This window comes from Canis lupus, chromosome 10 (assembly GCF_048164855.1).
Source record: "Canis lupus baileyi chromosome 10, mCanLup2.hap1, whole genome shotgun sequence".
NCBI lineage: Eukaryota > Metazoa > Chordata > Mammalia > Carnivora > Canidae > Canis > Canis lupus.
In genome coordinates, this window is record NC_132847.1 from 54,575,273 (window position 1) to 54,602,461 (window position 27,189).

The window sequence follows — 27,189 nt, forward strand, 5'->3', positions numbered from 1 at the left end:
ATTTTGTTTTAACCTTGAATTCTCAGTATTGGAAGCTAAGGAAAATCCTGGCATCAATCTTGCCCTGATTCTAATAAAGGATTTTCTTATAGGAGTAGTTGTAACTTTTTGGATTAGCTGAACTTCTGTCCCAATTGGCTTCTATAGTTTTCAGGAGAGCAGCCAGGTTAAGTTCACCTCTACCTGAGACCCAGTATGGTACATAAATCCTTGGTAAAGGATGGTTAGATTCTGCTAGAATACATGGTCAGGTTCCTTTCACAGGACTGAAATCTTCTCCCCTAACCATTTCATATGGTTCATAACCAGTTCTCTTTCCTATTCTCCCTCAATACCTGGTGGTTCAGATGTTTAAATTGGCCTGTCCAAAAAACATCTGGGCCTCCTTCCTGTGCTCCCTTTTCTACTTCTACAGTGCTTATATCTCTTCCAACAACTCCACCCCCCAAATAATATATCTCAGTTATATTCCGGTCCCAAGAGAGAATCAATTATGTTAATAGATGTCTCATTTTTTTCATCAGAATATAGTAGAAAAACAGGACTTTAAAAAAAACAACAAAAAAAACATTTGAGGCTTAGAAATTTACTTGACTAAACAAATGTGATTATTGTAGCAATTATAAACAATTTTATAATACTTTCATTTTCCATTTCAGAAATACATAAAAGGATAAAACAGAACTGAATTTTCCTTCAGATTTACCTTCCTGGATTGCAGATATGAGGGAACAAATTTAAATTATATATGAGACATATAAAATAACTAGAAAAATTTAAGAAAAATAAAGAAAAAAGAAAGAAAGAAAGAAAGAAAGAAAGAAAGAAAGAAAGAAAGAAGAAAGAAAGAAAGAAAGAAAGAAAAAGAAAGAAAGATAGATTTAAGAAACCAAGATAATTTTAGGTAAAGATGTCTATATTAATTTGTATGTCTGTGAATTCCCTAATTCTTTTAAGAACGAGAAGAATGGCTAAATTATAGTTTTTAAATGGTAACAAATTATATCTATTAATCTGCCTCTTAGGTCTACACATTCTCTGAAAATTAAAGACATAAGAGTAGATACCTACCGATCGTGATTGCTGTGTTTGGAAAGGGACAAACTGGCCTGGTGGTGGCAAATGAGGAGGATGATGGGGAGAAAGGTGAGGAGGATGTAAAAGAAATGGGTCACTAGAAATAAGGGGTGGGAACGCAGCATATGGTACTGGTAAGTGCTGAACTGAACATGCTTGAAGCATCTGTAAAAGAAATTGTTATTTGTTGTTTAATGTATCAGAATATATAACTAGTAATAATAATTTTTTAAAATCTATACACTGAGATGGAAATGTCATTGCCATATCCCTCAATCATACCAAAATGTTTTAATAACCTCTATTAACAATTAAATAGAAGTATATTTTTGCAGCTATCAGTAAAATATTGGTAACTAGTAATTGTTCTGTATTTTATATAGTTCTGACACATCAGTCAAAAGCATCTAACTTCCTCAGTTTTTTGACACCTATGAAATGGGGTGAAAAGTGTTGCAGAGAAGAGGAAGGTTGTTCTACTTAACTCAAGACGTAGTGGATATTATTGCTTTCCTTTCTAAGAAACTCCCTTTTCAATATTATAAAAAATAATTAATTTCTAAAATTTATTAAGAGCCCAACTCACAGCTAAATATCTTTGTTCCTCAATATTTTAGTCTGCTAATTTAGCACACTGATTCCATAATCCATCACTGAGAAACCAAGCTTGGGATAAATTAACCAATTAAACTAGTGTTGCTATTTGTGTGTTCCTTTTAATCTCAAATTTAAATGAGGATATTAGGATTATATTTAGTTTTAGCAAAGTAGATTACTTTGAAGACCTTAGACAAGTCATTTAAGTTCTCTGGATTTCAGCAACCTCATTTGTGAAATTCACAGAGGTGTGAATCTCTGCTCTTTCATACTGTCTTTATGACATTAAGCAAGTTATTTTCAATTTCATCATCTAGGAAATGAGGATATCACTTTCACCATGGGCTTCCTATAGTGAGACAGAAGACCAAGCACTCAAAGTGCCTGTTAAAATCCAGTAGGTGCTGAGACTATTACTGTTGGTCACTAAAGCCTCTGAAGCTAACTTATTAACTAGTTCAATGTCCTATGTTAGTACTCTAAAACCAACCTTTATCAAGGTTGAATTATAAAGTGTTGATACATAAGCTTTGTCTTCAGGATATTCAAATATGTGTAATGTCATTTGAAAATATACCAAATTTTAAGCTAATTTTATTAAACTGTTATTATAATTATGCTTTGAGATTTCTGTTGTAATACAATTGCCTATTTTACTTGAGAGATAAAAGCTTTTCACAAAGGGCAGTCTCTTCAATTGTTTGCTTATGTGACCCACTCACAGCTGTTGTAGAGAGAGGGGCTGCGGACTTACTGGAGGAGGCACACTGCAGACGGGGAGGTGCTGCCCACTGAAAACCACAGAGCATCCTGGGACCTGCTGTGTACTGCAAGCAGGGATGTGCTGGCCTGTGCAGAGTGGGATCCCATGTGGTGCCACTGTTGTTACCGTGTAAGAAACAGGGACAGTGCCCTGATGCAGCTATTAGGAAAGAAAAACAGAACCTTAGAGCTTTGGCTGTTTGGATAAAAAAAAAAAATCAACTATTAAAATTTGAAAACTGGGTCTTTACTGATTCCTCCCTCAGATGCAAAGATTTTCACAATGTACTTCTCTAATAGTTTCAACCAGAATATTCTTGGTCATTGTACAGGACAGCTGACTGATTCAAGAATAGTATATGAAACCCACAGACCTGAGATGCAACATGACCCTCAAAAAGACTTGAAAAGTCCAGGACAATAATGAACTGCTGTTATAAATTCTTCTAGTCTCCTTTATAGAGAAAACTTTTCTCAAGAGGAAACTTACAAACATGAAAGCTGTATCTTGTTAATACCTAGCCACATCCAAAAGGAAAAACTTTTAAAATTAAATCCAACTAGTAAAAACAATGTAAAGTAGAATAAAAAAGTTAAATAATTTCCTTTTCTAGCAACCCTGTCGGGACCCCTCTCACTTCTTTTTTTTTTTTTTTTTTAAAGATTTTATTTATTTATTCATGAAAAACAAAGAGAGAGAGGCAGAGACACAGGCAGAGGGAGAAGCAGGCTCCATGAAGGGAGCCCGATGTGGGACTTGATCCCGGGACTCCAGGATCACAACCTGGGCTGAAGGCAGGCGCTCAACCTCTGAGCCACCTAGGTGTCCCAAGGGACGGGATCCTCTTACTTCTGAGAGCTTTCTCTGTATCCTCACTTCTATCCCTTTACTCACTCCCCCTTCAAATTCTTTTTCTCTTGGCCAGTCTTACCACTATCCTACCTGAGGCAAACAGTGTTAGTAACATATAATCTTTCAACATCTTTCTCCATAAGCATATATATATGTATAGATGATTACTCACAAACTGTTGTCATATTTTTGGCTTTTTTTTCTTTTTTTTCTTTTTTTTAAATTTTTTTTTTTTTTAAATTTATTTATGATAGGCACACAGTGAGAGAGAGAGAGGCAGAGACACAGGCAGAGGGAGAAGCAGGCTCCATGCACCGGGAGCCCGACGTGGGATTCGATCCCGGGTCTCCAGGATCGCGCCCTGGGCCAAAGGCAGGCGCCAAACCGCTGCGCCACCCAGGGATCCCTTGGCTTTTTTTTCCTTAACAAAAAATGAGCTATTACCCTGCAACTTGCTTTTTTTCAATTAGTATTGTAGACCTCTCTTCAAGAGTTAAAGTCAATTCATTCTTTGTAGAGTATATCAGCTCTCAAAATTTCAGGTATCTGAAATATCAGCCAGATATTTCAGGTACACTCCAATTAACACAGTTCTATCACTAATACACTAATGGGATATGCAAGTTGCTTTCACTCTTTTGCCAATGCAAATAGAACTGTAAAAAAACAAGTCATCACTGAACATATCCTCACATATGAGTAGTTTCATTTATTTCAGAGGGATTTCTGGAATATAGGGTGAATTTTATATTTTCCCAAAAGGCTGAGTAAGCCACAATCCTAAGAGTAAGAGGGCCTGTTTCCTAGCACCTCCACTCAAAGTAGATGTACCTGTATCACAGAGGTGTGCTTACCTACCTGAAGACTAGGGGTGGGGGACTGGGGGTGGTGTTAACAAGCTTGCTTTAAATTTGCATTTCTCTAATTAGAGCAACTATCTTGTAATAGGTTTATTAATCACTTAGATTTAGGGTTTCTAAAAAAAAAAAAAAAAAAAAAAAAAAGATTTAGGGTTTCTTTTCTGTAAACTATCCTTTGCTCGCTGCTCATTTTTATCAGGTTTTCTGTCATAGTCATTTATAGCTTATTTTTAATTAAGGATACAAATCTATTGCTTGTCATGTCTAACAAAACTATTTTTCCAGTCTATGTTTTATCTTTTGATTAATCATTTAATGGTAAATTTCATCTTTCATGAATTTCTATTTCTCGAATATAAATTTGTAACTCCCTTTATTGATGAGGTTATACATGTATGTTCCTAAACTTTCTAATACTTTTTGTGTCAAATTCATGCTGCTTTAGCTATAGTATCTTACTAGAAATTAGTATCTAGGAAGACATATTCTTCTAATTGCTATACTTTAATTTTATTTCTTGGCCATTTTCACGTATTTATTCTTCTGTAATTATTTTTTAAAGATTTTTTTCCTTAAAATTCATGAGAGACGGGGGGGGGGGGAGGGGGGCAGTGATGTAGGCAGAGGGGGAAGCAGGCTCCTTGTGGAGAGCCTGTTGTGGAACTCGATCCCAGGACCCCAGGATCACGACCTGAGCCAAAGGCAGATGCTCAAACACTGAGCCACCGAGGTGGCCCAATAAACTCAAATTTTATCCACTTTCAAAATCCATTGGTGTTTTGATTTTTATTAATCTAACTGTAGGTGTGCCTGAGTAGCTCAGTTGGTTGAGCGTCTGCCTTTGGCTCAGGTAGTGATCCTGGGGTCCTGGGATTGAGCTCCAAGTCTGGCTCCCTGCTCAGCGGAGAGTCTGCTTCTCCCTCTCCGCCTCTCCCCATGCTTGTGCTCTCTCTCAATAAATAAATAAAATCTTTAATAAAAAAAAATCTAATTGTATTAAAGGTTGTTATTTTTACAAAGGACACATAATTTTATATTAAGGCTTTTCATTAAATTATGCCACATGTTCCATTATTATAGTACTGTTTTTCTAGAAATGACTTTCTTTCATAAAGATATATTCTTCTTTTTTTTAACTTTTAATTTTAATTACAGTACAGTTAACATACAGTGTTATAGTAGTTTCTGGTTTACAATATAGTGGATCAACAGTTCTATACATTACTCTGTGCTCATCATGATAAGTACTCTTTTATTTACCCTCAATTCAGTACAGTTTTTTTCCAATAAAGATATATTCTTTATAAAACATATATTATAAAATTTATTTCTTGAAGTTCTTTTGTTAGTTTCTAGATTTTGCTATCAATAGGTTATTTTTCTCTATTTCCATTATCAAACTGGTTAGCACTAGGAGGAAAGTTAGATTTTTATCTGTCTTAAATCTAACAATCTTATCCAACTTAATTCTAGATTTTTAAAAACTCTTTTCTTATGTGCATATACAACTCTAAGATATAACACAATTATTTACTTTTCTTATCTTCTTGCTTTAGTGATAAAGAACCTTCGAAACTGATGTGCACAGGCACTTATATCTGATTTTGATGGAAATGTTTACTGAATTTCTTTTTATGTTCCCAGTCTTTACCCTGAAAGAATACTGCTAATATTTTCTTGCAGACAGTGGCTTGCTTTTTCGCTTTTAAAACACTGTCTCTGAATGAGCGGAAATTTTTTATCTTAATGAAATTTACTATATGCTGGTGTTTTATTAAATGGTTAAGAAATCTTTGCCAACCTTATGAAGACAATCTCTTTTACCTATTTACTTTTTACATTTAGATCTAGAACCCAACTTTATTTTGTGTATGATATCAAATAGGAGCCAAGGTTCCAGTTTATCTGCATGGATATCCAGTTGTCATCGTACTATTACTTAAAAGACCGTCGTTTCCCTCCTTGAATTCCTTTAAGCACCTCTGCCAAAAATTAAGTGACAATTATATATTTACATCTATTTCTGACAATGAACACAAGTTTAATTTATCGGCAATTCTATGTGTAGGTATAGTTAGTGCTCTTCCAATGTTTTACTTAAGAAAGCCTTCCCTACTTTAAAGTCATGAAGAGGAACACCTGGGTGGCTCAGCAGTTGAGTATCTGCCTTTGGCTCAGGGTGTGATCCCGGAGTCCCGGGATTGAGTCCCACATCGGGCTCCCTGTAAGGAGCTTGCTTCTCCCTCTGCCTATGTCTCTGCCTCTTTCTTTCTGTGGCTTTTGTGAATAAATAAATAAAATCTTTAAAAATAAATAAAGTCATGAAGCTATTGCTACTTACTTTCTTTAAAGCTTGTAATTTTGCCATTAACATACCTGGAACAGATTTTTGTGAATGGTATGAGATAAAGGATCCAGTTTCATGTTTTCATTTGGATATCCAACTGGCCCAGAATCATTAATTAAAAATTCTGTCTTGGGATCCCTGGGTGGCGCAGCGGTTTGGCGCCTGCCTTTGGCCCAGGGCGCGATCCTGGAGACCCGGGATCGAATCCCACGTCAGGCTCCCGGTGCATGGAGCCTGCTTCTCCCTCTGCCTGTGTCTCTGCCTCATTCTCTCTCTCTCTCTCTCTGTGACTATCACAAATAAATAAAAAAAAAAAATTCTGTCTTCTTTCAACTCCTCTGAAGCCATATATTATTAAAGTATTCATAAGTGTATGGGTTTATTTCTGGGCTGTATAATTCTATTTCATTAGCCTATTTAATTATTCTAGCATTAGAATCACCAGCATTATAACAGGTTGCTGGGTCTCACACCCAGAGTTTCTGATTCAGTAAGTCTAGTATATAGTCGGAGAATCTGCATTTCTAACAACTACGTAGGTGATGCTACTGCTGCTGGCCAGGTGATCGAGGATATACTTTGAGAACCACTTGGTCTCAATGACTAGACCAGAGCACCAGTTAGCCAACTATTTCTTTTTCTAAAAATTTTATTTATTTATGAAAGACGGAGAGAGGCAGAGACACAGGCAGAGGGAGAAGCAGGCTCCATGCAGGGAGCCTGACATGGGACTCCATCCTGGGTCTCCAGGATCAGGCCCTGGGCTGAAGGTGGTGCTAAACCGCTGAGCTACCCTGGTTGCCCCAGCCAACTATTTCTTAAAGAGCCAGAAAGTATTTTAGGCTTTGGGTACTTTTTTTTTTTTTTTTTTTTTAAATGAATTCTTCAGAATTCTTTTTTTTTGTTTGTTTTTTTTTTTTTTTTGTTTTTTGTTTTTTTTTTTATGATAGTCACAGAGAGAGAGAGAGGCAGAGACACAGGCAGAGGGAGAAGCAGGCTCCATGCACCGGGAGCCTGATGTGGGATTCGATCCTGGGTCTCCAGGATCGCGCCCTGGGCCAAAGGCAGGCGCTAAACCGCTGTGCCACCCAGGGATCCCGCTTTGGGTACTTTGATCTCTGTACAAAGCATCCATAGGTGATAAACAAGCATAGCTGTATTCCAATAAAACTCTATAGAAAGAGCCAGCAGCAGCCTGCTTTCCCTCACTCTTAAGATAATTCTAAGTCCTTTAAAAAAAATGCCATAGAAATTATAGAATCAGCTTTTCAAGTTACACCAAAAACTTACTGGAAATCTACTTGAGTTAATGTTATTTCTATATATTCCATAGGTCAGTTTTGACAACGGGCAGTTTAAACAAAAAGGTTTATAAGCCAAACCTTCAGTATTTATATAGGTTTCCTTTAAACTGCCTCAACAAAGTCTTATAATCTACATAGAAGAAATCTTGACCATCATCTTAAAAGATTGCTTCATAACTTATTATTTTGATTTTTCAATGATACTTTATTTGAATATAGTATCAAACACAAATAGTAGTATAATGACCCCCCATATGTATCACTTAGCCTCCGAAACCATTAAAACCATAGCCAATCCATTTCCATCAACTTCTCCCTTTCCTGTATTTTATTGAAGCAAATCCCAGGAACCCATCCTTTAATAAATATTTTAATATGTATTTCTTATAGACACACTTAACCACAATAGCATTATCAACCTCCCTTAAGAAAAAGATCCTTAAAAATATTCTGTTCAAAATTCCAATTGCATTATCAAATTTTCAATCAGAATCTAAAAATGCTTTACGTATTGCGATTAATTAGAAGCTCTCTAAGTTTATAACTGCCACTTGCATCTCTCCTCCTCCCCTTTATCACCACCACAGCTCATACACTGAAAAACTCTCGGTTGTTTAGTGGTAATCTATCTTTTAAAAAAGAAATTTATTATCTTTGATTCTGGCATAGAAAAATACAACTGATTGTTGATAGGTGTTTTTGTAACTGATCCACCTGTTGATCCACTGTTAGAATTCCTAATTCTAATAGTTTAAGATGCTTTGGGCTTTTTCATGCATATGATCATTTCATCTGTAAATACTGGTGTTATTTGTTCTTTTCTTATTCTTACACTCTTTTTCTTGTCTTCTGTCCTGGCTTATACTCCATAACAATATTCATTTCCATTTCTATGGATTTACCTATTCTAGACAGTTCATATAAATGTGGCCTTTGTGACTGTCTTCTTTAGCAGGAATTCTTATTTTTTTTAAAGACTGTATTTTATTTATTCATGAGAGAGAGTGAGAAGCAGAGTCCCTCCCACAAACAGAGGGAGAAGCAGGCTCCATGCAGGGAGCCCGATGCGCCACTCTGGCCACTCTCGATCCCCAGGATTCCAGGATCACACCCTGGGTGGAAGGCAAACTGTTGAGACACCCAGCCCCACTACTTTAGTAGGAATTAGTACTTCACTACACTCTTGAATGTGTATTTCATTGTACAGATATACCATATTGTATTCATTCGTCAAATGATGTGAGTTACCAATGTCAATACATTTAATCTGTATTTGAGCACTGTATCAAATTCTTTTAAACTAGAATTTGTGTTTTCTTCTACAATTATATAATGAGGAGGAGAAAAATACAATTATTCTGTTCAATGTTTTATACCCACAACTACATTATCTTACTCCATTTGGTAGAACTTCTAATATAACATTAAATAACATCTCTAGTTACTGATTAACCCCCAGCCAATTAGAATACTTGCTGTAAATTTTACTTATTATATTTAAGTATTAGAGTTTTTATTAAATTTTAACTGACTTTAACATTTTGATAAAATCATTATTTTCTATTATTTGTTGATGTAATATGAATATTTTCATATTAAGCTATCTTCTCAACTGGAATAAATCTTATTTATTCATAGGTTATTCTTTTTGATACACTGCTACACTATTTCTAAACATTTAGAAACTAATCTTGCTTTGTATTTGAGAGGTTTTTTTCTATTGTTCTTTGGGGATTCTTATATTTACTTTTGATATTAAAATCACACGGGCTTCAAAAAATATTTAGAAAATTGGTCTTAAGAAAAGCCTGGAATCGTTTGTATATTATTACATGAGTGCTCCTTACAGACTGGAAAAATCATCTGTGAAGCCATCTGTTGATCACTGTGCCTCTTTAATAGTACATCTCTAAGTAGCTCTTGCACTTATGTAATTCAAATTTTTCTATTATTGTTGGGTCAATTTTGGGAACTTCACATTTTCTTTCTGTACCCCCCAGAGTTAGATGTAGAATTGCATTATAATAGCTAATAACAAAATAATAATTGAGTGCTTACCACTTGTACTATTTTAAGTGCTCAAAATGAATTATTAATGCTCCCACATCCCTTACAAAACAGGTGCTTGCATTTTACAATTGAAGAAAATTCTCTGAATGTTTCCTATGTGTGTGGATATAGGTCTTTTTCATCATTCCTATTTTCTTTTCACCTTAACCAAGCTCACAAGGTGATTATTCCTATCAATTTTTCAAAGCACCATGATTGGGTTTTGTGCTACTACTTTTTTAAAAAAAGATTTCCATATTATTAATTTTAATTGTATTTCCTGGTAATTTATTCTTCTCAATTCCTTTTGGTTTACTCTATTTTTTTCAGTTTGAGTAATTACTCAAGCAATTTTCAATTTTTTTTTTTTTAAATTTTATTTATTTATGATAGAGAGAGAGAGAGGCAGAGACACAGGCAGAGGGAGAAGCAGGCTCCATGCACCGGGAGCCCGATGTGGGATTCGATCCTGGGTCTCCAGGATCGCGCCCTAGGCCAAAGGCAGGCGCCAAACCGCTGCGCCACCCAGGGATCCCCGCAATTTTCAATTTTTAAAATAAATAAGGAAGGTTTATAAAATTTTCTCTGAAAACAGTTTTAGGCATTACTCACTGACTTGAATGGTATTTTCCTGAATTATAATCTTGCTTCAAATATTTCAGTGTCAAAAAAAATATTTGTGTCATTTTTTAAATCATTTTTAAACTTATGATTTATAGTTTTATCAGATTACAATCACAAAGAATGTGGCCTAGAAAAATTTTTCTTTTTGAACTTCTTATTCCATGATCAATTTTTTGAAGTGTTTCATTAACATACGGTAGAAGATGTCTGACAGAAGATGGTGCCTGGGAGAGTTATTTTCTACCAGTTATTTTCTATCAATTGTACAGTCTGTTCATTGTTTCCCATTATTTAATGAGGTGAAAAAAAACGGATACTGGTCTCAGTCTCTTTCCTTTGTTAATTTCTCCTGTCTATAAACTTGAAAGATTTTCAGCAACTTTATTAGGTGTATCTAGATTTGTGATGTTTTTGACTTCAGAAACTCTACAGAAATCCAAGCAATTCCGGTCTTTATTCTCAGGCTCTGAAGACTGACAAACCCTCTCCTTGACTAGTCCCCCTCAGTTCCTGGCAGGTACAAAGAGAAATGAAGTCTTCTACCTGTTGTTTCTTTGGAGACCCATGGAAACCTATCAGCAAGGATGCACCCCTATGGTCTTGCCTACTGAATTATTCTAGAAGAAATCGGAAGGGAGAGGGGAAATAGAAATGCATATTCAAAACACCAGCTGTTATCTCCAATTAATATTGTTATCAGAGATTTCCAACCAACTAATACATGAAGCCATTCTGAGCTTTCATAACCTTGCTCCTAATTTTCTAAAGTTCAACTTTCTTCTAAGCTGTATAGAATTTAAATTAAGAAGAATGAACTTATCTAAAACAGCTTCAGTTTAGGGAAAGTTATTTCCTTTTAGGTAAAATTGAAGAAATTTACAACAAAAAACAAATCACCTCAATAAACGGCCACCAATTTTTAGCATCTGTATTTCCTGAACATTCTTTTACTGTACCTGATCATGTATGTCAACCATTACTGCATTTTGCTGGGGTGGATGAGCAGCAGGGTGTAACAGACGGGGAGATACATTCGGAGGGTGGAAGGCTCGAGGTTCCTCTATTGCTTGCTGCTGTGCATAAGGGAGATGGTGATAGTTTTCATCTTGACTAATGGAATTATGTCGAGACAGACGATCCCTTCTTCCTCTCTGGCGCCTGACAGGAGGACTGTAATATAGCAAATGTCAAAAAAGTCACTGTAATATTTACTGTTGTGATCCATAAGGATTCTGTATTGTCTCTCTTTGCAATGCATCAATAGTTTATACTAAGGCAAAAGCTTGAGTATTAAATAATTGCTGTGGTACCCCATCAGCTCTAAAAACTTAAAATTTAAACAATGTTTTCTTTTAAAGAAAAGAGCAAAATGCTATTCAGCTCTGCAAATATGAGAAATCAACAGCTCACTACTGGTCACTTTTTGAGGGGTTTAAATGTATGAAACTGCCCTTTGTATAGAAAAAAGTAGTCAAACTACCAGCAATTTCACATGGTTTATCCCATTGTTTTGCTCCCTTTATCCTATAAACACATAAATTTTAATCTGCATGTTTCTTGCCAGTATTCCATATATGCCTAATGAGCACTTCATGTTTGTCTATCTGGCTAAGATATACAGAAAGACATAGTTCCTCGAACTGGTAGTTGCCAGAGGGGAGCGGGGTAGGGGGAGCAAAGTGAGTGAAGGGGGAGTGAGAGGTACAGGCTTTCAGTTATGGAATGAGTAAGTCATGAGTATGAAAGGTACAACATAAGGAATATAGTCAACGGTATTATACTGTATGGTGACAGATGTGATGTATGGCTACACTTGTGATGAGCATAGCATAATATACAAACTTGTCAAATCACGTTGTATACCTGAAAGTGTGTCAACTATACTTCAATAAAAAAAAAAAAAAATCAAGGTGAAAAAAAGTTCCTACATACTCAAAATGAGAATCTTTTAAAATGCAAGTAGAAAATATATAAAGTAACTAAAAAACATTAAATTTGTTGACAAATGCAAATATAACAGTAACTCAGTAAATGCTACAAATGGAAATGATTGGAGATAGTGTCAGCATAAATATTCCTATAATATTCAGAATTTTTAAAAACTGCTTATGAAAGAAACCACTTTTACTCCCCCTACAGCAATCACAGTCATCTATACAGTTTAATACAAATTTTGTCAAGTTGTTATTGTAAATAGATTTCCGTTTTCTACTTTTCTACAATTCCAAAATTCATCTCCACTGCTTTCTACAATGGCTCAGTACCAGTGCAATTCAAAAAAGCAGCCTCATTAAAATGTACTCTACAGGGGCACCTGGGTGGCTCAGTTAGTTAAGCACCTGCCTTTGGCTCAGGTCATGATCCCAGGGTCCTGGGATTAAGCCCCACATCGGGGTCCCTGCTCCACAGGTACCCTGCTTTTTCCTCTCCACTGCTTGTGCTCTCTCTTGCACTCTCTCAATAAAACAAAAACAAAAAACAAAAAAACCCACAAATCTTTAAAAATAAAACAAATAAATAAATGTACTCTACGTTGTGCAAAAGAGGCCAAAACAGCCCCTTTCCAGACACAGCTGCATATGGTCACCTTAGCAATCTTTACTGAGATCAGGTCACTTCTCTACCTCTTTTATTTCTTTCTTCTCACTCCCAACTGCCCAATCTTAAAGAGAACAGTGACACGTCTTTGCAACATGAACTCTTCAATAGTGCTCTTGATACCATTCTCCGGGTTCTTGTTCCATTAACTGCTTCCTCTAGCTTTATTTTTAGTTATGTCTCTTTTTGCAAAATCTACATATTTTTGTTTCAAAATCTACATACTGTATTTCATTGAATTTAAGATGCCATCTGCCCTAAAACTTATTTTTTAAATGTTTTGAAGTAATTTTAGTATGGTTTTTTGCATACCCTTTGCCCAGCTTTCCTTCATGCTAATATATTCCATAAGCATAGAACAATTACTAAAATTAATAAACCTTGGTATTGTACTACTAACAGAGCATATTTCAGATTTCACTAGTTTTTCCACCAATGTCTCCTCACTGTTGAGAATCCAATACAGGATATCCCATTATATAGTTGTCATATCTTTTAATTTTTTTTTTTTTGAGAAGGAGGCAGAGGGGAGGTGGGGAGGAGCAGAGGGAGGAAGAGAGAGTATCTTCAGCAGGGTCCACTGCCTGGCACAGAGCCCAGCACGAGGCTCAATCTTATCACCCTGAGTTCATGACCTGAGCCAAAACCAAGAGTCAGATGCTCAACCAATTGAACCACCCCAGGTGCCCGTTTCTGTAAAAATATTTTAAAGGACTGTTTTATTAAGGTACCTGGTTAGCTTAGTTGATGGAGCGTGCAACTCTTGATATCAGGGTCGTGAGTTTGGATTGGGTGTGGAGATTACTTAAAAATAAATCTTAAAAATATAAAGGACTGTTTTATGTATCACTAAAAGGAAAAGTTGTCAAACTATGATATTCCATCAATTCTAAGTCCTTACTAGATGTTAAGGTGTGAAAAATATGTATCTTAAATAAAATACATGTGCTCAGATCATTCATTTCCTGAAAATCTATTCGACCCATACATAAACTTTAAGGGCCCCCTGTATTGTTTTTATTATTATTATTTTTTTAAGATTTTATTTATTCATGAGACACAGAGAGAGAGGCACAGACATAGGCAGAGGGAGAAGCAGTCTCCCTACAGGGAGCCTGACGTGGGACTCAATCCCGGGACTCCAGGATCACACCCTGGGCTAAGGCAGCGCTAAACTGCTAAGCCACCCGGGCTGCCCTTATTTGTTTTATTATATTGCTGCCACTTATCCTCACTTTGCCACTCAAAAACCATTCCAACAGCAAACTAAAAAACAAATTAAGATCCAAGCCCCTGTGCTGGCATTCAAGTCTCTTTGTGATTTGTTTCCTTTGTCTTTACTATATGACCTCTCACTAAATGTTATTTTTGCCTTTGTGACAACCTTTAGGAAGCAGAATAATTGAAAAATCTAGAAATGAGAAATAATGATAAAATATGGATATATATTTTTCAGTTGACCTTGTCATATTTTGTCATATTACTTTATTATCTGTAAATACCACAAAGCTGTTCTGTCCTCTTACCTGCCTTTTATTGATTGAGTTTTCTATATACGTTATTATCTGTTTTTTTTTTGTGTGTGTAAAAGTTATACATTCTGTATTTCTATTCACCTAGGGATTTCCCTGAATTTTGAAATATATACTTCCACTTTTCTAAAAATATCTACATTTACTCAGCATTCCCAGCAGATAGAAATTAAACTTATTACACTCTTCTCTCCACCCTGTCCCCATCTTGTGTGCAGATCTTTTCTGCAGCTCTCTTTCTAAAACAAAAGACCTTTATTCAAACTTAATAGTATGTCTTTTTCATTTCCTTTGCTAACCAATGGTCTTGAATCATAGTTCTTGAATTCCTTCTTCTGCTTCCTGGAGAGAGTACAACTTTTAATTCTTTCAGAGAGGATTTCTTGCTGGTCAATTCTGTCTCTGAATATTTGAAATGTGTTTGTGTTTTCTCTTTATACTAGTGATACATCAGCTGGCAGAACTCAAAGTTTCTGTCTTGGAATATTTGTGAATTTTTATTATTCTTGGCATGTGTTCTGCAAGTTCACCAAAATCTTGTTCAACACGGTCTTTCTTAAATTCTGAGAAATGGTTTTGCATTATTTCCTTTAAAAGGTCCCTTGAATTGTGTCCATCTGAAAATATTTTAGACATACTTAAAACTGATGGCTCTGTCTCTATATTTAAACTTTTTTTTAATCCACACTTTTCCTTTTACCTTTTACACTACATCTGGGAAAATTTCTCCACTTGATCTTCCAGAAACTAGGACACCTTTTCTGCACATTTACTGAGTTCTAAATTTTTCCCAAGCAAGGTTTCTAGTTGACTTTTATGACTATAAAATCCTCTTGTCTCTCTCTGTTACACTTATTCAAAAATTCTGTCTATTCTATTTGACTGTTATTTGTTTTATTGAGTTGAATGCCCTTCTTCCACTTTGTGTGCTCATGTTTGTATCTGTAATTATGTTAGACTGCCGTTGAATACTGTATCTGCTTGCACAGCCTCCTTCTGGAAGAAAATCTGGCAGCTAAGCTCACAGCTAGCCTAAAGTACTAAATTGAGAATGGAGTAAGGAATAACACACAGTGCTGAGCAGAATAAGCCTGTAAATTAGTTTTCTGGAGCTCCTGTCTTCCTCCTGTGTTTCCATGAGCTTAGAGCATGACACTTCTCTTCAATTTAAACAACCTATAGCTTGTTATTACTACCATCTGGAAATAGACACTTTCGACATTCCCTTTCTGGTCCAGAGCCTTTCCTATGACCCAGCAGTTGTACTCCCAGGAAATGTGTACATAAAAGATTCCTAATAACTCTTTTTAACAGTAAGAAATTGAGCATCACCATTACCCAATAGTAGATGGATACATAAATAATGGTATATCAATATAAGATTATACCAAGTAAAAATAAATGAACTACTGGCATCCACATTAAAAATAGAATGTTTGATAAACAAAATCAAAGAATACATTTAAATGAAAGTAAAACTGGCAAAACCGAAAAATATATTGTTTTACAATACATTCCAGTGTTAAAAAGTATTAACAAGGGAAGGATGTCAAATCACAGAACAGGGTTAATCCTTTAGGAAGGATGAACAGGGGCTTTTGAAGTTATTAACAATGTTCTATTTTAATCTGGGTGTTGGTACACTTGTCTACTATCCTTTTAAGTGTATGCTTGTTTTACATGTTCTCCTGAAAGTATGATACATTTCACCAAAGAAGAAGAGATTACAGTAGGTGCTCAGGCTGTAACCTTGAAACAACCAGCCATATTGTCTCATGCTATTTATTTAACAGCTATAAAATATTTTACCTGGTTTGACATACATTATCTTAACTTAAACATTCCCATAAAATTGGGGGACAATGCACCAGGTAGTGTAAAAGTCTTAGTGTCCAAACAGAAAACTCAAAAGATTTTTGTCTCATTTGAAAACAAGGAATGGTAGTTTTATGATCCTTCAATATTAGTTTCCTAGGGCTGCCATAACAAAATGCCACCTACTAGGTGGCTTAAACAACAAAAATGAATTTTCTTATAGCTCTGGAGACTATAAGTCTAAGATCAAGGTGTCAGCATGATTGGTCTCTGTTGAGAGCACTCTTCCTGGTTTGCAGATGACCACCTTTTCACTGTGTCCTCACTTGCCAGAGACAGTAAGCTCTCTGTGGTGTTTCTTCTTTTTTTTTTTAAAGATAGATTTATTTACTTATTTATTTGTTCATTCATTCATTCATTCAGAGAGAGACAGAGAAAGAGAGAGAGAGAGAGGCAGAGACACAGGCAGAGGGAGAAGCAGGCTCCATGGAGGAAGCCTGACATAGGACTCGATCCTGGGTCTCCAGGATCACACCCCGCGCTGCAGGCGGCGCTAAACTGCTGTGCCACTGGGGCTGCCCTCTGGTGTCTCTTCTTATAAGGATACCAATCCTTTTTGGACTGACTCCCCACAGCCACCCTTATGACTTCATTCAATATTAATTATTTCCTTACAGACCTCATCTCCAAATATAGCCACACTCGGAATTAGGGCTTCAACATACGAATTTTGAAGATACACAACCATTTGTCTGTAACACCTTAAGATTTTCAAAATTTCTTAATTATTAACATCCGAGACATGCAAACAGTTGTCTTACTCCAAAGATACACAATTTCCCTGAAGAAAAAAATGTATGACATCAGGACATAAAGAGGAAGCAGCTCAGAAGAAAGATTCCTCTGGGAAGGAAAAGTAGGGGACATGTCCCATGACAGAGGACTGAGCGCTGACGTAAATCTCAGTCTGTCTTTCATACCACAGGCTCCACAGTTTTTTAAAGAAACCTAATTAAGTTCCCAATTGCCTTAAGGATACAGAAGAAACGGAAATGGAATGGAAAAGAGGTAGTTCATTTCAAGGGTCTCCATACTTCCTTACAGTTGTAAACTATAAAATGCATTTTTCTGTAATCAGGATTGCAGGCTAGCCCACAGAAAGCCTGAAACCATAAAGCAGCTGAATTCTTATATAATGGCATAGACTGATTATAGGTAAATCAGCCTAGCCTCTTTGAATTTCATCTGTTAACCACAAACTAAATTAACTTCCATGCTCTGTGGTGGGAGTCTCAACAATGTGTCATGTTGTTTTTCGAGTGTATGAGTACATATGTGTGTTGATCTGTTTATAAAAAGCCCATAGAAATGATGCTTTCTCATGTTAAAAAAAAAAAAAAACTCATAAATCCACCAAAGAAAGAAAATTTAAGACATTGTAATCAACTAACCTTCTTCTGTTGCGTGCAGGTGTGTTGCATCGTTCCCCTGAGAAGTGATGTTGGCTTGATCGAACTGAAGGGGGCTGCCTATTTGATGTCATCTCCCATGGTCGCATTGGTGGTGAGGGAGCTGGTGATGCTGATGTATAATCAAAGACTGAATGAGAGAGGCGCTGTCTCTTGGGACTTGGACTATCTTCACTCTGACAATGCAACAAAATCAATCAACTTAATAAGACCTTTCAAGGATTTTCCATTACTATATATGCATAGGTGTTTAAACATATTTACCTTATAAAGTAAAGGGGAGGTGGAATATGCTATCAAGCCAAATTAATTATCTTTAAAGAAAATAGATGCTGGACAGGGGAAGGGAGATGCAAAGTAAATATTAAATGAAAAATAAAATCTGTTTCTTAAAAATCATCATAAAACTCATTAACATATAAAGACACACAATAAGGTGATAAACAATTGTATGGAACTTAACCACCTTTTTCTTAAATATTTATTTATTTATTCTAGAGAGTAAGGCAGAGCATGCATGCTAGGGAGAGAAGAAAGAGAGAACCTCAAGAGAGAACCACCCACAAGTGTGGAACATGACAGAGGCTCAATCCATGACCTGAGCCAAAAATTAAGAGTCAGACACCGACTAAGACACCCAGGCATTCCTTGACCATTTCTTTAAAACTCCAACCCAACTGAGAAATTCCACTATGCTACTCCATCAGTTAAGTGACCTTTTTAGTGATCAATTCTCATCTAAGAGATCAACTGAGGAAGGGGTGTAATTTAGGTAGGCCCTTAACTTGATTCTTTTTTTTTTTTTTAAGATTTTATTTATTTATTCATAAAAGACACAGAAAGATAGGCAGAGACACAGGCAAAGGGAGAAGCTTATGAGAAAATTTAGATGTGTGCATTTTTTTTTTTAAGATTTTATTCATTTATTTATGAGAGACAGAGACAGAGAGAGAGGCAGAGACACAAGCAGAGGGAGAAGCAAGCTCCATGCAAGAAGCCCGACATGGGACTCGATCCTGGAACTCCAGGATCACACCCTGGGCCAAAGGCAGGTGCCAAACCGCTGAGACACCCAGGGATCCTCTAGATGTATACTTTTTAAAAATTGATTTTGAGTATATATATTTAAAAGAGTTTGAATATTACTGAATGGAGAAGAGTAATTGTTTTTTAAAGATTTTATTTATTTATGAGAGGATAGAGAGAGAGACAGAGAGAGAGACAGAGACAGGCAGAGGGAGAGGAAGAGGGAGAGGGAGAAGCAGGCTCCCCGCAAGGATCCCAATGTGGGACTCAATCCGGGGACCCTGGGATCACTACCTGAGCCAAAGGCAGATGTTCAACTACTGAGCCACCCAGGTGCCCCCCTTGACTTGATTCTAAATAACACTCTTTTGCTCCTTTATTCTTATGATTTAAGTCCATTACATTAGTTTTCTCTAATAAAGGTTATAGGGATAAGATAACATTTATCTAAAACAGATAAAGAAACAGTCAACTGATCTAGATCATCAGTTTTTTTTTTTTCTTCTAAGATTTTATTTGAGAGTGAGTGAGAATCTGAGGTCGACTGTGAACTGAGCACAGAGCCCAATGTGGAGCTCCATCTCATGACCACAAGACACACTACCTCAGCTGAAATCAAGAGTTGGATGCTTAATGGACTAAGCCATCCAGTTGTCTCCTCACCTAGACTGTCAGTTCGTAACTAGAACATTACAGCATTTTGAGGAAGACATGGGGTTAGTTTCAAGTAAATCATAGGAGTAGTGGAGAATTCAAAACCAGTACTTGTTACATGTTGAGTTTTCAAGGGTCACAGCATTGTTTACTAGCTATAAATTTGGTATGGCTTTCTTAGTTGAATTAGTAACTGTCGAGGATTCCCCACACAACTCAATTTTCCAATCCAATCTCACAAAAACTATCAAAATTACAAACTAACCAAATGTCTGGGTGAGGGCTATGTGTTTTCTAAGAGAGCCTTTATTATCTCAAATCTATTCCTTCAAGTTCTAATTACTTGAGCATTAGAGCACTTTTGGTTGCAAAGTAATTGGTGCCTGCGGCCAGTACCAAAAAAGTCAGATTATCTCCAGTATACAGGGCTACAATATAACATTAGATTTTAAGAGATAAACATATAAAACAGAACAGATTAAACTGGCAGGAATAAAGTAAACTGCTAAATAGTTACTTTTGAACATTCCAAGTTATTTAGCAGAGGTATTCCAAAAACATCATTTTCCTTCTATATTTAAAATAACTCAAATCTGTCATTTTAATTAAAATATAAAATAGTTTTCAGAACCACAAAGAAACACCTTATTTTCTCCCTAGATTTAATGCTATTAAAAATGCTTGTTTTTACCCTTTGATTTCAGTAAGAAAATCAATTATGCTCTATAATATTAAAACTCAATAAATAACCAATGAGGGGCATCTCTGGCTCAGGTCGTGATCCCGGCCAGGGTCCTGGGCTCGAGTACTGCCATCAGGCTTCCCGCAGAGAGCCCGCTTTTCCCTCTGCTGGTCTCTGCCTCTGTGTCTCTCATGAATAAGTAAAAATCTTTAAAAAAGAAAAAGACTTCTGATTTTGACAAAATCATGGGCCAAATACGAAAATCTGGATAGAAACATCTAAAAATAATGCATTAAAAAAAAAGTTTTTAATTGCAACAATGAACTCAGAAAAAAGGAAAATTACCAAGGACCAAAAACAAAGAGGAAAACTGAGAACCCAGCTGTTGGTTTTATTTTGAGGCGGGACACCAAATATATGGCCTTATCACTCACTGAGAGCCCTGCATAGAGTCAAAATTTCCAAAGTACTATACTTGCAAAAAAAAAGAAGGCTAGAGGGGCACCTGGCTCATCCAGGTGAACATGTGACTCTTGACCTCAAGGTCGTGAATTCAAGCCCACAGTAGGCATGGACCCTACTTAAAATTTTAATAAAGAAGGGCAGACTAGAAAATGTTCACTGGCATAGAGAATCAATAAGAAAACACATCTACTCTGTCTGGACTGGGAAGTGGAGAAGAGATTTCTCTTCTGAGAATTCAGGTTAGTTTCTCACACCAGATTTAGGGTTCAATTTTTTCATTACCCACAGAGGTTGCCTATGAACCTCTAAGTTCAGAAATACAGAAACTGGTTAAGAATTATGCTACCAAAAGGACTTGTGACAGGTATATGCACAGCAGAATCTGAAGGAAGGGGATCCCTCGGTGGCTCAGGGGTTTAGAGCTTGCCTTTGGCCCAGGGCATGATCCTGGAGTCCCGGGATCGAGCCCCACATCGGGTTCCCTGCATGGAATCTGCTTCTCTTTCTGCCTGTGACTCTGCCTCTGTGTCTCTTGTGACTAAATAAATAAAATCTTAAAAAAAAATAAAAAAAAAATAAAAAAAAAAAGCTGTAGGGATACTCCCATTAACTTGACCAGTGCTTCTTACACTTCTGCATGTGTCAGAAACATCAGTTTGTTGGGCCCATTCCCCAGTTTCTGATTGAAAAATTTTGGATTGGGTCCAAGAAATTTTTTTTTTAAGATTTTATTTATTTATTCATGAGAGACATGGGGGTGGGGGGGGGTAGCAGAGCACAGGCAGAGGGAGAAGCCAGCTCCCTGCAGGGAGCCCGATGTGGGACTCGATCCCCAGTCTCCAAGATCATGCCCTGGGCTGAAGTCGGTGCTAAACTGCTAGCCACCTGGGCTGCCTGAATTTTCATTTCTAAATTGATCTTGGGTGATGCTTGCTACTGCTGGTCTGGGACTATACTTTCAGAACCACCAAGCCAAGTTAAGGGACTCTCTTAGGAAAAGTCCCTAAAGATAAACTTGCCATAAAAGAGAAATCCATTTTTTCGGGGTGCCTGTGTGGCTTAGTCAGTTAAGCATCTGTCTGGGTGGCTCAGTCAGTTAAGTATGTTACTCTTTTTTTTTTTTTTTTTAAGATTTATTTGTTTATTCATGGAGAGAGAGAGAGAGAGAGAGAGAGAGAGAGAGGCAGGCGCAGAGACACAGGCAGAGGGAGAAACAGGCTCCATGATGGGAGCCCAACATGGGACTTGATCCCGGGTCTCCAGGATCATGCCCTGGACCGAAGGCGGCGCTAAACCGCTGAGCCACCCGAGCTGCCCCCCCACCTTTTTTTTTTCCTAAAGAGGGAGAGACAGAGGAAGGGGGTGGGCAGAGGGAGAGATAGAATTTTAAGCAAGCTCCACATCCAGCATGGAGCCGGACTCAGGATCTCACAACCTTGAGATCATGAACTGAGCCAAAACCATGAGCTAGACACTTTAACCAACTGAGCCATACAGGTGCCCCAATGTCTGACTCTTGATTTCAGCTCAGGTCATGATCTCAGAGTCGTGAGATCAAGCTCTCTGTTGGACTCTGTGCTGGACCTGGAGCCTGCTTAAGATTCTCTCCTTCTTCCTCCCCACTGCTCACTCTCTCTCTTAAACACCCCCCCCCCAAACAAACCCAATCACAACTTTTAAAAAGTTAAAAAAATAAACTCAGACCTTCTCTACCTGCCTTATCTTTGACAAATAATAAAATTTCTCATTTCACAATTAAACATATGTTAAGTTTAAATGACCCAGAGAGAGAAAACACTTACCAAAGTTCCATTCATTCTAAATACATGTGAAAGTACTTAAAAAACCAAAACATTCGATATAAAGCAAGTTGATAATAGAGAATAACCATTGAGACAGACCTTGATTTTTTTGTTGTTGTTTGTTTTGCAAAGGAAGAATATAAGCAGGAGAAAAGCATGACATCAACAATCTCATATTTGAATCACACAGTATGGTTTACGAAATGATCTCTATACATTCTCTCATTTAATTTCCCACAATCTGGTCTTTGTTTAAACTACATCCAGATTAATGTGTTCCTATTAGTCAAGATGAACCAAAGACGAATGATTATACTGTCCTTTTTTTTTTTTAAGATTTTATTTATTTATTCATGAGAGATACAGAGAGAGAGAGGCAGAGAGACACAGGCAGATAGAAGCAAGCTCCTTGGGAGCCCGACACAGGACTCGATCCCAGGACCAGGATCACGTCCTAAGCCAAAGGCAGACGCTCAACTGCTAAGCCACCCAGGCGTCCCTACACTGTCCTTAAACAACACAATGCATAGTCCTGTTCCACATAATTTACAATGGGCTTCAATTTTCTAATGTATAGATCTCATATTCCTCAGCTCAGAAGATTTCAGAGTAAAACTGAAACTCATAACCAGACTAGCAATACATTTTCCTGGGATATTATCTTATTTATATCTGTAGAGGGGAAGGAGACTTTAAATGTTATATATTCAAAAGTATGCATTAAAAAAAGACAAAAAACGAAGCTTTGTTTTTTGATATGATCCAAGTTTGTTTTTTCATGAAAGGCCAAAGAAAGAAATAGGTTTTATGTGCAGTGAGGACTTAGGGGATTCTAGTGGGATAGCAGTCCAGTTCCATCATAATGAACAGAATCCAATAGGAAGAAAATATGATGTTACCATCATTGGCCACAACTGGTAGTCCAACTTCTTCTGGGCCTCCCTGAGTTTTGGGAGGCCTACATGGCTAATATTTTTTTCTTTTTCTTTTTTTTTACATGGCTAATTTTTGAATAACCTATAGATGCCTTATTTTTGGTTTAAAAAATTTTTTTAAATAGACTCCATGTCCAGTGTGAAGCCCAATGCATGGCCTGAACTCATGACACTGAGATCAACAAGACCTGAGCTGAGATCAAGAGTTGGATGTTTAACTGACTGAGCCACTCAAGCATCCCTTTCTTAATTTTTAATCACAAATACATCACTGGTTCATAAAAACTGATTTACCTTGATGCTATAATTTGTTTTCTAATAGTATGTTAGTTCCATCAAAGCACTAGATTTTATCATGAATCTGTAACTATAATAATTTTAAGCTGTAAACACAAATCAATGGTTAAAATTAAAAAAAAACTGATGCATAAACATGAAACCAGTGAAAACAGAGAAGATATGAATAAAGAACAACTTGAAATTAAGAGATCCTTTTGAGATAGCCACAAGGAGTGGCTATCTCAAAGCTCAGAGACCAGAAATTTTAGTTTTGGGCATACAGATAAATGGTAGGTTAATGAAGCTATAGGTATGGACAAAATTTTCCCCAATTAATTTATACAAAGAAAAGGAAGCCCAATACTAAACTCTAAGAAATTTAAAAAAAAATTTTTTTTTTAATTTTTTTTTTTTTTAATGATAGTCACACAGAGAGAGAGAGAGGCAGAGACATAGGCAGAGGGAGAAGCAGGCTCCATGCACCGGGAGCCGGACGTGGGATTCGATCCTGGGTCTCCAGGATCGCGCCCTGGGCCAAAGGCAGGCGCTAAACCGCTGCGCCACCCAGGGATCCCTCTAAGAAATATTTTATGCCAAGTAGTTGATGAGAAGAAAGTGGAGTGTGTTGATAGAAGCCAGTGAAATGGAGTTTCAAGGACTCAACTGAGAGGTGACAAAGGATGGGGACTGAACAACAGCCACTGTGTTTAACAACAAAGAGCTCAGGGAGAGGGGGAGGGTAACTGGGTGACAGACACTAAGAAGGGTACACAATAAGATGAGCACTGGGGGTTATATGTTGGCAAATTAAATTTAAATCAAATATATTAAAAAAAAAGAAAAAACAACAACAAAGAGCTCACTGACACGGAGCTATTTCTTTGTAATATGACTTAGTATCATTTATGGAGTAACACCCCTTACAACAACTTTCAAAAAAGTTTTTCTCCCCTGTCTTTTCTTTGAAAATCTTTCTTATGAATTTAGGATAACTCTGTAAGGTTTCTAAAATCATGAAACTCTGACTTTGGCTGAAATTTTTATTAAGTCTGTAACTTTGCTGCAGATTTTTTTTAAACAATAATTAGTCCTCTCCTTCAGAAACCTAGACTATTTCTGCATATAAATCATGAAAATTTCAATCACCTAATTAATGTTCATAAATTTACAAAATGAAGTATCACACAACTATCATTAGAATACATACATACACGCACACACACACACAACCCTGAAATCGAGGGTTGTACTAGACCCAAAATCTAACTTCTCCACAATGTACCTGCTTTATGAAAGCATACTATCTTCAGTCACAATCAATAAATTGGTTGAGTGCACCTGGGTGGCTCCATGGTTGAGTGTCTGCCTTTGGCTCAGGGTGTGATCCTAGGGTCCCAGGATGGAGTCCTGCATCAGGCTCCCCTCAGGGAGCCTGCTTGTCTCTCTGCCTCGGTCTCTGCCTCTCTCTGTGTCTCTCATGAATAAATAAATAAAATTAAAAAATAAAATAAAATAAATTGGTTGATGGTACAGGAACTGCTAATTTTAAAACTCTAAGAGGTTAATAGCAGAGACAAGAGGGAATTTTTGGGGAAAGATGAAATTGTTCTACTATCTTGATTGTGGCAGTGGTTCCACATCTGCATGCATTGGTCAAGTCAGAGACCTGTACACAACAAGGGTGAATTTTACTGTATGTAAATTGTATCTTAACTTTAAATTTCTGAAATAATTATAAGAGGTACTTTGATTGTAAGTAAATATACTTATTTTTATAGATGCCAATATGCCAACACCTATTATCTCTTCTGTAAGAAAACCCAGAGTGATAAATACACAAAGCAATCACTTGTATAGAAATTAAAATATCAATTAAGTGTACACCAGGAAACGCATACAAAAATATTCATGGCAACACTGCTTGCAGTAATAGTAAAAAACTGGAAACTACTGGAAATGTCCATCAAAAAGAGGGAATAAACTGCAATTTATTCATACAACATGAAATACTAAAAGGAAAATGAATCAACTACATGTCCACATGCATCAATATGGATGAACCTCAAGAAGACAAAAATACATAGTATGAGATCATTTTTATTGAGTTCAGGAACTAAATAGTATAGTATTGAGGGATACTGCCATGTGGTAAAACCACAAAGAGAAGCAAGGGGGTATGAAACACTAAATTCAGAGTTTTTAACCAAGGCACAAGTATGGAGCAGCAGGTAGATAGAATATAGAAGGTCATATGAAGACTTCTAAGGTACTGGTAATGGTTGACTTAAGATGGATGGCATTTCTTAAATTATACATGTGTCTACTTTATAACTTTCATATATAAAATATTTCATAATTTTTTTAAAAACAGTATGCAAAATTTGAAAGATTTTGACTAAGTAATATAAAACAAGCAAGTAAATAAGGAGCAAAGTACAAGGTCTTTAATAAACAACAGTGACAAAATTGATAGAGGGGAAATGAATGACAAATATAGCTCAAAAACAGGAGATTCTTGTTCAAAGATGACCGGTAATTGGAAACAAGGATTCAGAAGAGTATCAAACACTTTCCTTCTCCTCTATGACCATCCCACTTATTAGACACATAATCAATTTCCATGCTGGGGGGGTGGGGGGGGCAACAATTTTTTTACTCCTACACAAGATTACAAGGAAAATGATATCCTCTGAAAAGAGACTAGTTTCAGTCAAGATAAGGGAATAAAGAGGATGCTTTAAGAAAAAAAATGCAAGAGGTAGTTGAGTCTGTTTAAAATGGAGTATTCCAAAGGGAAGGAAAAGTAAAGAAGGCTGAGAGGGAAGGAACTTGGGGGGAAAAACCCCAAAATGAAAACAACACATTAAAAGATTTCTCCCTTTCACGTGGCAACTAAGTTTTCTAAAGATGAGAAAAGCATAATCAGAACAAGAAATCACACCCAATTTTATTATCAGAATTAGCTGAAGGTATGTGACAGCATCTCAAAGGGGATGTAAGGATTTACTTTGCTTCATGTTGAACAATGGTAAGCCAGGAAGTGGGCGGAGAAAAATCTCCAGTCTTCCCTGGAAGCCAAGTACACTGAGGGCCTTGTTTTTAAAGTTAGAAAAAAGATTTAAGTTTAACTAGGGCTATAAATAAAAATTTAACAATACCACCTTCCACCTTTCTGCAACACTAAATGGAATTGGCTCTTTGTTTTCAAAACGTGTTTAAATTTGCCAGCAACTCTTTGAGTTTAAAGTTAATAATTGAGTTAATGCTTAAAGACTCAAAGTATGAAAAACAAAGAAAGCAACAAATAACTGTTTAGTGGTGGCAGCAGTGAAGATAGTCAATTTCTTCCTTAGCTATACTGGTTTACTAAATATTGAGCTATTATAGACCAATGCTGTATCAAAAACGGTAGTCAATACTCCATTTGATTCAATACAGTAACTATCTCTTAACATATAC

At 36.5% G+C, this 27,189-nt stretch overlaps 1 protein-coding gene across 10 annotated transcripts in view; it reads right to left on the reverse strand.

Annotated features, from left to right (window-relative positions):
- The window catches only part of RNF38 (ring finger protein 38), a 66,486-nt gene that overhangs the window by 16,150 nt on the left and 23,147 nt on the right, over positions 1–27,189 (reverse strand). For all 10 annotated transcript variants that reach the window (XM_072841944.1, XM_072841941.1, XM_072841945.1 and 7 more), the window contains 4 exons: positions 17,870–18,063; positions 11,430–11,643; positions 2,429–2,596; positions 1,072–1,242 (listed from right to left, as the gene is read on the reverse strand). In XM_072841944.1, the coding sequence (XP_072698045.1) occupies positions 1,072–1,242; positions 2,429–2,596; positions 11,430–11,643; positions 17,870–18,063 (747 nt within the window). The remainder of the gene's footprint in view (positions 1–1,071; positions 1,243–2,428; positions 2,597–11,429; positions 11,644–17,869; positions 18,064–27,189) is intronic.